Here is a 13,453-nt window from a genome sequence, read left to right on the forward strand (position 1 = left end):
GTGTCCGAGAGCTGACTTCACACACTTAGAACATGCAGCTAACACTAAGACATAACATACAGCTCCCAGATTTATGTAATAAAGCCACAGCCCAGCTACACAGAAGCAGAAGGGACGCTCACCGCACCCCGCCCCTCGACGGCACTCTCCTTCCCTAACAAGCCGCAGCCACCGCTGTCTGTGAGCAGCGAGGGCGCCATCTTTCCCTTGCCCGTCTTACCCCAGTCCAAGACTGAGATGTCTGTTTCAATATGCTTGCTGTGTGACGCTGCCAATCACTCCTGATGACAACACTTTTCATTTTTTCCCATCCCCCTGTTTTAAGACCTAAGCTGGCTCCATCTCCTTTTACCCAAGGCCAACTTCTCAGCTCTTTCTTAGAAGCCTATGCTGTACTGGTTCAAACCAACAAGCAACTTAATACCATAACCTGAGCAAACTCCAGGGAAGAGCCTGGGCCAAAAGCTAGAAGCAGGAAACCAGAAGGGAAAGACAGAGAACACTAAGACTCCAGATCAATCTCTCCACAAACCTCACCTAGGGATGTAACATGGTAAGATGGGCTCACTACTATTACGATGTGCACCTTGAAAGCTTGGTGTTCTCACAGAGAATTCATTTCTGCCACTGCGAGACACATGCTCAGGCCTCCAACAGTAAGTGGCTACAAATAACGGTTTTACAAAGTAATAAAGGTAGTAACTGATTTTACTTTGACCAAGACCAGAGAACAGGTATAATTCTCTGTTCTTCCACCCACCCACCCTACTCCTTGGAATACAGGACAGTAGCCCAGTGGTTCTGAAAGCATGGACTTTGGAGCAACAGGAACAACACTACCTGCAAACTCGTCAGAAATTCAACTTTCTTGGGCACTATCCTAAACCTACTGAATCGGAACAGCTGAGAGTTCACCCAGAAGTATGCGTTTTAACAAGTCTTCTGGGGGATTCTGTTGCTCAAATTTGAGAACCACTGCTTTATTCCTTGCAGTGGGCACTGGAAAGAACTCCAGAAGAATGTGAGCAGGGTGAACACTGGAAAAGGCTCTGTTCAGCAGCAGCAGCCTGCTGTGGGTCTGCAACAGAACGACGTGCAACTGATGGTGCGACAGACAAGCCCTTTCCCTGAGCACTGAGCGGGGTGGCGCAGAGGAAAACACACACCGCAGACACGGCTGTAATGACACTAAAAGGCACAGAATGAAGCCCGTCTGGCCCAAAAGGAGCCCTGGCAACCTGGGAAAGGCGAGACGCCCCTGCACCACCCGACATCATGTTCCCAGAGCCAGCCAGGAACCACGCGGCATGCAGGAGAGCATGTCTAAGTCACAGACTACAAAAGGAAAACTATTTCAAAACAACAGATATTTTATTCAAACATTTTTTTAATCCAGAAGACAAGTCATTTTTATAGAGCGACTTTTACAGCACTATTAACTCAGCTCTCACCTCATACAGACCATCCAGCTTCTGAACACCATGCATAACAATCTATAAAGTCAACTGTTTTTTATCTACTTCATTAATCGTAACAGTACTATACAGGAAGTTGAAATGGGAATGCAAGAGAATGTGAGACAGGTAAAAAATGTTACCCAAAGTTTCTGGAATGTTCCTTCTCTCTCTAGTTACATCTGAGAGCCTAATAATTGTTCCTTCTTTCCTTTCAGTTTTGAAACGTAATCGTCCAGATTCTTCATCATCATCATCTTCCTCATCTGACTCTTCTTTGATGTCCTTCTGCAGTTCCAAAGTCTCCATGCCTCCCTACATGGCAGACAGACAAAAGAGCAAGGAGGCAAAGTGAGCTCATACTCTTCTGAATTAAATACTGAACAACGGTTACACATACACGTATGTGTACACACACATAAAAGCTGTTTATAATTAAGACGTAAAAATACAGCACAATGTCCCATTTATAAAGCCATGAAAAACATTAAACTGATCCTAGGAGAAAAAACCTCTAATATTAAAAATTAACGATGTTAGAAAAAACTCAAATTCCTACTCCTAGTTAATACACACAGTCTTATACACTGTAACCACTCATACTTCTAAGAGAACAAACATGATTTCCAAACACCCCTGCCGGCCTAGACTCTAATTCAGATCTAAACAAAGTTCAGTATGTTAATTAAACTGACCCTAGAGTCCCTGAGCCTGATTTCAGCATAGAAGCCACCTGTGGCTCCCGTTAGATGACAGCACACTCCTTCCCACCAACAGGCCCCACATTTCCTGGCACTCCTGACCCCATCTACTCTGACTTTCAAGGCAGCCAAGTGCTCCGAATCCACTGTTGGGTCGCCTGGCTTCTCTGGTTCTCTCAGCCTGTACAATCTTTCCTGCATCATTTCTCACCCCTTTCTACTTCCTCCCACTGTCCAGGGTTTGTGAGTTACTACCTCTGGTTCAGACTATTAACCACTATTAACCAGAAGACTATTTTTTTTTCATTCGCTTCACACCAAAACCAGTTTTGGGTTTGTTTGGTTTTTTTAAATTCATTTATTTATGGCTGTGCTGGGTCATCGTTGCCCTGCACAGGCCTTCTCTAGCTGTGGAGAGCGGGGGCGACCCTTCTGTTGCAGTACACACACTCGTCCTGTTACGGAGCGTGGGCTCTGGGGCACACGGGCTTCGGCAGTTGCGGCTCGCAGGTCCTGCAGCACAGGCTCAGCAGTTGTGGTACGTGGGCTTAACCGACCAGTAGCAAGTGGTTTGCAATTTGTGTGCCCTGCGTTGGCAGGCGGGTTCTTATCCACTGTGCCACCAGCCGAGTCCTTAAAACCAGTTTTTATCTTATATTTCATTATGTCAGGATTCCTACAAAAATTTTATTTAATCTAGTCCCAAACTAAAATAATTTATCAACAATTCTTACTGTATTAACTCATGTTCCGTCTGACACTGATCACTTTCATCTCATGTTAGATCTTAGTGCCCTATTGTCAGGTAATAAGACAGGTACCTACTGACGGCTAGATTCATTTATGCTTTTTGCAAACTTAAAAACTGCTCCTTTAGTCTCATCGCTCATAATTCCTACATGTCCTTTACTCTTAACAGAAACAAAAATGAACCACTTTACTAGAAAATGTGCAAGGGAAAGAAAATGATACAATCATTTTGGACTCTTTCCCCAACATTTTCTGCATAAAAAATGCACACATTCATTGCTATAAACCCTACAGTAGAGAATCAATGCCTGAAAATAAAATACTGAATATAAACTATAACTTTTAGCCTAATGATTGCAAAACCACCTTTCAGTATTCTGATACTCAGTATACTGTAGAATTTTAAAGCACCAGAACCTTGGCATTTTGTTGTTTTGCTGGTTTGATACCATTACTTCTGTCTGACTGAACATCTGAAACCACAGGAATGACGTGTGAGATGGACCCAGCTATGTGTGTGCTGCACTACACTCACACCGAGCAAAAAGTCAACTCATTTACAAAATACTCTTCTCCACCTCTTAATGCTCCAGAGCAGTGCTTCTCAAATTGAAGGTTTATATTCATCACTGGGAATCCTGCCAAAATGCAGATTCTGATTCAGCAGGTGGGGGTCTAACATTCTGCATTTCCAACAAGCTCCAGGTGAAGCCAACATGCAGGTCCACAGACCACACTTTAAGCAGCAAGGCGAGAGGAGGAAAAGAAATCACTACCAATAAAGCAAAGATTTTATTACAGTAGTCATTTTTAATTCAATCATTAACAATAATTACAGTTCAAACACTTTACAAGCAAGTTTAATGTAAAACATGACAGTACTGAAACTAATAACAGTTTATTCTACACACAGTCTCTATCTAAGAAATCCAAATATAACAAAGACAAGCTGAAAACTGTTTCTCTGATACAAATACTACAGGCTACCAGAAACACATCAGCAAACAATTCTAGTCTATGACCCAGCATTACCACTGCCAGACACTTACTCAGGGGAAATGAAAACTTATGTTCGTGTAAAAACCTGCAGGGAAAGTATTACAGTTCTATTTTGGATGACCAAAAATAGAAAAACAGTGAATGGATACACAAACTGCTGTACATCCAAACTATGGCATGCTCTTTCAGCAATAAGAGAGGAAGCAACTACACAAAAACTGAGGTGAAGCCACAGAGGCACCATGCCGCAAGTCTAAGGTGCAGTGAGTCACTCCAAGGAGACACACCGCCACACCAAGGGGACACACCACCACACCGCCACACAAAGGGGACACACCGCCACACAAAGGGGACACACCGCCACACAAAGGGGACACACCGCCACACCTCCACACACACGACACTTGCCAAGAGGCCGAGGATGAGCAATGGAGGGAGGGCCTGACTACAAAAAGGGTGGCACAAGGTCAACTTTTGGAGAGACAGAATATCCTAGGACGCAAACTTCTGGTTCACACTCAGGGTCCAGTTCCACTTGAACTTCATCAAGGATTACACGAGCCCTGAGCTGAACCTGAAACACTGCTGGCTTCAGCTGCCTCAAGTATAGGTCACCTGGCAACACTGACCAAGTTAGACTCACTCTTTCAGCCACTGGTCACTACCTCTTACTCTAAATACTAGGCTCAAAAAAAGGGCATCTTCTTTGGCCATGGACTTAGGATTAACTTACCTATCTGCCATAATGTTGACTTTCTCTGCAGAGAAATACTTATGAATGGAATATTCACATATATTCACAATATTTCATTCACAAGTAAAATTCCACTGAAGGGCAGTGTTGGATACCAATATAAAGATCAAGTTACCCTGATTATATTTTGTAAGAATTTAAATTGTATGTAAATATCTGACTTCATTATATAGACACTGCCAAAAATATTCAAAGGTTTGATTTTTAGCTAATTATCTTAAAAACCTGAAAGATGCATTTGTAATGCTTAACAGAGGATGCATATGAAAATCATCATGAAAGTTCTTTACAAAATAGACAAGTCCACCAAAGTCTTAACATACATACATAATTAGAAACTCTAAGAGGCAGCAAGACCCAGTTTTGTTACATTCTCTAGCTAACTCTGAAATGAACTTGTGATCTCAGTTTCTAAAAGAAAATTCAATATTCCATCCCAAATCTGAAAGGGGTGGGGTGGGAAACTGGGTAGTTCTCTGAAATAGAAAGCTATAGAGAACACTGCTTCTAAAACCTTCCCAAACGTTTTTAGTGCTTACAAAATATTTGATAGAGAATAATTCTATACTATCATATCTATACCATAAATAAAAATCAATTCTAATTCCACCAAGAGCTAAAACTTACAAACTGAAAAGACTAGCAGTTATTAATAAATTGTGCAAAAATTACAAGAGAAGAAAATTACAGACCCATCTCCTTCATGAACACAGACACAAAATCGCTTATGTTGCCCCATCACCAAGTAGCATCCAACTGTTTGTGACCCATGGACTCTAGCACCCCAGGCTTCTCTGTCCACATGGAATCCCACAAAAAAGGAAAATATGTCATGACCAAGTGAAGGTTTAGACAGAAGCATACGATTGATTTAACATTCAAAAACCAGTCAACTTAACAAATCTCATTTCAAAAATTCCAAATATATGTACACACACTCTCCTTCTCCAGAGGTGGCACCTAAGTCCCTCTCGCTCACCTTCGTGAACACAGACAGGACTTCGTGAACACAGGTGAGGACTAGACTTAGTAACTTGCTTCTAAAGAACAGAGAACAGAATGTGAAAGACAGAACTTCACGGAATGACGATCTTTACTGGCCAAGGCCACCTCGGCACTTGACCAAGGCGGACACTGCCGGGGAGTCCTGCACACAGCTGCAGGATGGGCTGAGGACGCCTAACCTCCATGGTATTCTTTCCAAAAATCCCATCGCCCCAGTCTAACCATGAGAAAAGCACTAGACAAGGATGGGTTAGAAGACATTCCACAGGACACCTGGGCAGGACACTTCTTTAGACTGTCATGGTTGTGGAACTCAAGGAAAGACCTACAAACTACCGCGGACCAGAGGAGACAGGACAGCAATGTGGTGCCCTGGACTGGGCCCCAGAATAGAAAGAGGACATTAACGGGAAAATCTGCAAAACAGAAGTTAAGTCCGCAATATAGGCAATAGTTTTTAAAGTCAATTTAATGCACGTTAAAAAAACGAGGGATGATACAAGATTATTTCAATAGGAACCGAAAAAGCACTGACAAAATTCAACACTCATTTCTGATTTAAAAAAAAACAAAACTCAGCAAACTAGACACAGAAAAGAACTGCTTCAATCTGACTGAAAAACCTCCAGGTAGCTTATATTACTTACTTGATAAAATACTGAATATTTCACCCCTAACATGAAGAATGAAGCAAAAATAAATGCCTTCAATGTTTCTATTCTACAGAATACTGGAGGTCAACAAGGCAAAAAGAATGAAATAAAAAGACAAGTGAGAACCATTAAACTGTGGTTATTAACTTTCCTATTCTAGACTAGGAAAGACTAATTTAAACAGAACTAAGGACACTGCTCGAGAGAAGTCAGGACTGACTAGAAAGAAAACAAGGGGGATCTCTGGGGATAATGAGGGTAACTTGGATGTACACATGTATCAGATCCCTGAACTGTATTAAGTGGTTATAACTTTTCCAGAAAAGGGAACTAAGGCAATGGAGTATTAAGTGGCCTGCCCAATGCCAAGAATCAGTAAGTGACTGAAAGGGAAAGTCGCTCAGTCAGGCCTCTCTGTGACCCCATGGCCTACACGGTCCATGGAATTCTCCAGGCCAGAATACTGGAGTGGGCAGCCTTTCCCTTCTCCAGGGGATCTTCCCAACCCAGGAATCGAACCCACGTCTCCCTCATTGCAGGCGGATCCTTTACCAGCTGAGCCACAAGGGAAGCCTGTGGTTATTAGCAGGCAATGTGATTATTAAGATGCTAGTTTTCCCCCAACTGGACTGAAAATACAACGCAGTGTTCAAAAACAATGCCAACCAGATTTTTAATAGATGCTGACAAGTCAATTGCAGAATTTATATACAGAATTCAAAGGACTCAGACTGCCAGAACAACCCTGAAAAGGTGCCACAACTGGCGGATTGCACTGCCTGATCTCACGCCACAGCGGCCAAGACAGCGCAGCGCTGGCGACGGAGCAGAGCGGGCTCCAGAAAGAGGCTCGGACGCCACCGGAGCCTGAGCCTCACACAGCACTAAGGGCTCAACGGGGAAGGAAAGCCTTTAGACAAAAAAATGATACAAACACGAGACAGACAAGTGGGAAAACTGAGACTCTCATACATGACTGGTGGGAGTATAAACAGTACAAACACAAGAAAGCCATTTGGCGGTTTCTTACACCATCAAACATACTTTGACCCTGTTTCAGTAGTACCACTTCTACCTAATGCTACAGGGAAAAAAGATATATCCACAAAAACATAAGTACAATAAGCTCTTTTAATTATCCATGATAACAGAAAAACTGAAAACAACCCAAATATTACCTATTATCAAGAGAAAACAAACAAGGTATGTCCATCAAATGGAATGAACTGCTGACTGTGGGCATAAATGACTATTTGGATGAACCTCAAAAACATTATGGTGGCCAAAAGAAGCTAGACACCAGCACACCATCACTGGTCTGTTCAGTTGCTAAGCTCTGTCTGGCTCTTGGCGACCCCGTGGACTGCGCTACGCCAGGCTCCTCTGTCCTCCACTGTCTCCTGATGTCTGCTCACAGTCACACGTACTGAGTCGCCAACGCTAGTTCTAGACTAGCAAAGACTAAATACACAGAACCACAGGCATGGCTCACCTCTGAGAGGAGTCAGGGCTGACTGGAAAGGAACAAGGTAGGGATCTTCAGGGATAACGAGGGTAGCTTGGCTGTACACATGTATCAAATTACTGAACTGTATCAGTCAGTTCAGTTCAGTCACTCAGTCACGTCCGACTCTTTGCGACCCCATGAACTGCAGCACGCTAGGCTTCCCTGTCTATCAGCAACTCCTGGAGTTCACTCAAACTCATGTCCACTGAGTCAGTGATGCCATCCAACCGTCTCATCCTCTGTCGCCCCCTTCTCCTCCTACCTTCAATCTTTCCCAGTCAGTTCTTTGCATCAGCTGGCCAAAGTATTGGAGTTTCAGCTTCAGCATCAGTCCTTCCAATGAACACCAAGGACTGATTTCCTTTAGGATGGACTGGTTGGATATCCCTGCTGTACAAGGGACTCGCAAGTCTTCTCCAGCACCACAGTTCAAAAGCATCAATTCTTCGGTGCTCAGCTTTCTTCACAGTCCAACTCTCACATCCATACATGATTACTGGAAAAACCATTGCTTTGACTAGACGGACCTTTGTTGGCAAAGTAATGTCTCTGCTTTTGAATATGCTGTCTAGGTTGGTCGTAATTTTTCTTGCAAGGAGCAAGTGTCTTTTAATTTCATGGCTGCAGTCACCATCTTCAGTGATTTTGGAGCCCCAAAAAATAAAGTCTGACACTGTTTCCACTGTTTCCCCATCTATTTGCCATGAAGTGATGGCACCAGATGTCATGATCTTAGTTTTCTGAATGTTGAGTTTTAAGCCAACTGTTTCACTCTCATCAAGAGGCTCTTTAGTTCTTCACTTTCTGCCATAAGGGTGGTGTCATCTGCATATATGAGGTTATTGATATTTCTCCCGGCAATCTTGATTCCAGCTTGTGCTTCATCCAGCCCAGCGTTTCTCATGATGTACTCTGCATATAAGTTAAATAAGCAGGGTGACAATATACAGCCTTGATGTACTCCTTTCCCTATCTGGAACCAGTCTGTTCTTCCGTGTCCGGTTCTAACTGTTGCTTCCTGGCCTGCATACAAATTTCTCAAGGGGCAGGTGAGGTGGTCTGGTATTTCCACTTCTTAAAGAATTTTCCACAGTTTGTTGTGGTCCACAACAGTCAAAGTCTTTCGCATAGTCAATAAAGCAGAAGTAGATATTTTTCGGGAACTCTTGCTTTTTCGATGATCCAACAGGTGTTCGCAATTTGATTTCTGGTTCCTCTGCCTTTTCTAAATCCAGCTTGAACATCTGGAAGCTCTCAGTTGACGTACTGTTGAAGCCTGCCTTGGAGAATTTTGAGCATTACTTTAATAGTGTGTGAGATGAGAGCAATCGTGCGGTAGTTTGAGCATTCTTTGGCATTGCCTTTCTTTGGGATTGGAATGAAAATGGACCTTTTCCAGTCCTGTGGCCACTGCTGAGTTTTCCAAATTTGTTGGCATTCTGAGTGCAGCACTTTCACAGCATCATCTTTTAGGATTTGAAATAGCTCAACTGGAATTCCATCACCTCCACTAGCTTTGTTCGTAGTGATGCTTTCTAAGGCCCACTTGACTTCACATTCCAGGATGTCTGGCTCTAGGCTGGTGATCACACCACAGTGATTATCTGGGTCGTGAAGATCTTGTTTGATCTTCAAGTATACACTGAACTGTATACCTCAGATGTAAATACCACTGCATGTAAATGTTACCACAATTTCTAAAGTATTTCAAATTTAAATGGTACAAAGATGTTATTTAAACTTCTCACCTGTTCCTCTATACAAGCCAAAACTATCAAATAGCAAACCTTTGTAACCACGTTTGAAGACAGAAGCATCGCTGGCACTGACAAGACTGTATAATTAGAAAGGCTCAAGAGTTAGTTTTCATAACTAGATCTTTCTAACTTGTTCCAAGTACAGTAATTCTTTTTGTATTAACCAAGAAGGAACATTAGTTAAATAAAAGGAGTCACTGAAAATAGACTTTTCAACAGAAATTTCTTTTTAGTTCCATAATTCAGAATCTAGTGTGTACTTAAACATAACTCTGAGAAAGAAGTTATCTGAAAAACTGCAATATGCTTTCCAGTCCATTTTAAGCAACCCAGAGCATGCACACTACAACACAAGGTGAGTGCAACAGTTTGGTTCCACAACACCCTGCAGCTAATCCCCAGAACACGAGTCAAAAGACTAGAAAGACACCAGAACACAGGTGTATGTGGCAAAATAAAACTGCTCTTCTCCCATGAGGACTATGTAATTTATTTATATGTCTAAAAAAGATGGGAGGACAGCCCTCCAAAAGCAAAGCCTACCAAAAGGTACCGAAATAATGTACAACACTCACTCCCAGCACCTACAAAAGTACCACGCATACAAGTTCTCAACAATGATGCTCTGACGGACATTCAGTGATCCCAGTATGAGGAAGAAAACACCACCAAAACACCTGTTGCCAGGACAAAGTCCAGCATATTACCTGCCTCCAAGAAGGACTACTAAGACCTGAGAGCAAAGAGCAATACGACGAAGTTTCCATCAACACAAAACCAAGCAACACAAACAAGGTAAACAAACCAGCAATCAAGGACAGAGCGTAAGAAAAATGTGTAACTTTTAAAAAAATACTTTGAAATATTTTGTTTAAAACTATGGGACATACATCTTGGAAGACAAACCCAACAATATACCTCTTAAGAGACAGTATAAAAAAGATAAACTATGTAATCTGGCTGAGAGTTTACTCTCTTCTCTATAAAAATGTACATACAGAAAACCACCATTAAGATGTTTCAAGTTAGGGTTAATATCAACTAGAAATCACAGGAATTAAACAAATGCATCCCAGTTCTTTGCCTTCCAAATTACCACGGGTCAAATTTTAACTGCTCAGTATTTCCCTGTTCACAAAAGTTATCTTATTCACAGCAAAATATTTTACAGTATTTGATGTACAAAATATATAATAATCCCACCATCCAGAGGTGACCACTGTCATCATTTGTCTTGATCCTCCCAGACACGTGTTGAGACACACACACACACACACACACAGACGTTTATACATGCACAGCATGGAGGACCTAGCAGAGGAACCCCACTAGCTTGCTCTTTTCGTGTCACACACATCACAAGTCTCTTTCCATGTCCAAGAGGGCAAGGGCATCCTTTAGGAACGTGTAGCCCCCTGGCCATCATTCATCTAACCCTGCAGAAAAATCCACGCTGGGCCCACTTGTTTTCAAGGCTGCAGACAAACAGCTGGCACGTGTGTCCCTGAGCACATCTTAGGGGCTCCTGGGTAACTTCATTAACCTGGGATTACTGAGCCAAGGCACTTTCAGGCTTCTGACACTGTCACAAACAGGGAAGGGTCTGAAATTTCACCCTTCTTGCAGGCTACTAAGGTAGGTCTGCCACTGTTTCATGGAGGCTGTGAGAAGGCACGACACTCCTAGTCACAGATGAGGACAATTTACTACTTTTAACAGCAGCAGTGCCGTGTGGGGGCCAGCTCCGTGAGCCCCAATTCCCGGCGGGCTACCAGACAAAGAGGGCAGCTGACCCTGCACAGAGGGAGCTGTGTTGTGGGGGGACCTGCGTTCAGGGCACTGTCATCATGAACAGAAAGCAGGCCCGCCCCTTGCTCCAGAGACAGACACGTCTTTCCTTGAAAAGACAGGAACAAAGGGCAGTCAGTGCTCTGCTCCCCAAACCTGCACAGACATGACAGAGTCGTGGAAGACTATCTCCCATCTCCAAGATAATCCTCCAACAGAATAAACAACACCTGACCAGTATTTTATTTTTGCCAATATTAAGACAGGTTAGAATTCACAACTGCCTCAATTTTATTAAATATATTTTATACACTTAGTAATCATCTGTCTTATTTTTGTACTACCTTCTCACATTTTTTGCCCTTCTTTTTACAAATATACAGAACGCACTGAATATGTTAACTTTACTAAATACATTAATTTCTAGTCTTATATGTATATTCTTTCCCCATACTGTCATTTCTCTGAACTTGTTTATACTGTTTTGGGGTATTTGTGTATGATCAAATCATTCTTTTCCTTTATGGCTTAAAAAGGTGTGATACCAAGAACAGTAGAGTAAAACCAAAACGACTTGGCGGGCACCTGTTCCCCGTTCCCTGTGACGTCCTTGATCATGACACTCCCCGCTTTAGCTGAACGTGCTGTGCTGTCACCTACTAAAACGCTGTATTAGCCAGCCTCCTTGGCTGGGAGGCACAGCCATGTGACTAATGCATAATTAACGAGACGTTTATCCAGTGCTGTTTGAGAACTCTGGGATGTCTCCTCCAACGGTGGGCACGGGCCTGTTCAGCCTTGCTGCAATCACTGCCTGGACGTGGACCGTGGCAAGCGCAGAGCCCTGGGACTGCATGGAAGTCTGAAAGAAGCCTGGGCACCTGGCTGCCTAGTGAGGCCAACACCAGATCTGAAACGCTTTTGGGAATGTTTTTATGTTAGTGAGAAATGAACTTGTACTATTTGGTGAGTTTTCTGTTTCGTAGGTGAGCCTAAAGCTAGCACACTATCATTAAAACATTTTCTTTGAGTACATATAAAATCTGGCATTAATTAATCTCAGATCAATACTGGCATTAAGGTTCAAGGAAGGGGTCTAACTTCTGTCCCAGTGATTAAGCGTTCCTAAGTATTAATATATCTGAGCTATTATCTTATTAATTCATACATGTCACGAGTTCATTTACTTTAAGGGCTGGGATTGATCATTAATGTTCCTCCAAAGACACCTCTCTCCCTAAATCTCTCTGTTCAGAAGACACTGAAAATGGAAGGAGCGATTACCATTTTTAAATAATAGCCCACTTTTGCTTCAATGTTTTAATGACTACAGCTCAAGAACAAAAGTTTGAAATATCTAAATCTATAAGTCATACCCTCTATCAGTTCCAGAAGGCATTCAAGCTAAAGTGTAACACCGATTAGAATTCTTATTAACTGCTTTACAATAATAATAGTTTATATTTCCAGAGATAATCTAAAGATTAATACCTACAAAACCTTTTCTCACTCTAAAATATACTACAAAGACAGTATGTTGTCACAGTAAGGAGAAGTACTGCCTAGAATACTGAAAGAGTAAGTTACAGGAAAAAAAAAATCAATGGAATTACTTTTCCAACTACAAAGTATTACAAATTAATGAAGAGGACATGAACTAACTAATGGGCGCTGGATCCCTGTTTCCCTCTCAACTACTCACCCTCAGAATGACCCCCACAGCCACCTCCGTCAGCACCCCCCCACACACACCATCCTTCAACGACTTTTTAGCTCGCTCGCAGACATCTTTTGCCAAAATCAGCCTTCCACAAGTCTGACCTAATCGAGGCTCATACTGGCCTTGCACTGGGCAAAGAGTACACAGGATATGGTGCTAAGCACGACACGCATAAATCCGTCTCCCTGGACCTCTGGGCGGGGGCTCATTACTCAGAACAGAGCAGTTCAGTAGGAGAACCACTTCTTAACATTTCCTTTAGCTTTGTCTCGGTTCCTTTGATTACATGTATCTGTCTAAAATTGAAGAATCTGAGCAAAGCGATCTTTCTACTTCTTTTCTATCTTTTCTCTTAAGTTTCAAGT

At 42.4% G+C, this 13,453-nt stretch overlaps 1 protein-coding gene across 1 annotated transcript in view; it reads right to left on the minus strand.

Annotated features, from left to right (window-relative positions):
* Positions 1 to 13,453, minus strand: part of RBM33 (RNA binding motif protein 33) — a 103,280-nt gene that overhangs the window by 65,480 nt on the left and 24,347 nt on the right. The window contains exon 6 of the mRNA XM_010829358.1: positions 1,598 to 1,769. Coding sequence (XP_010827660.1) covers positions 1,598 to 1,769 — 172 coding nt within the window. The remainder of the gene's footprint in view (positions 1 to 1,597; positions 1,770 to 13,453) is intronic.

The sequence above is a fragment of the Bison bison genome, unplaced genomic scaffold (genome assembly GCF_000754665.1).
Source record: "Bison bison bison isolate TAMUID 2011002044 unplaced genomic scaffold, Bison_UMD1.0 scf7180017864503, whole genome shotgun sequence".
Lineage (NCBI taxonomy): Eukaryota > Metazoa > Chordata > Mammalia > Artiodactyla > Bovidae > Bison > Bison bison.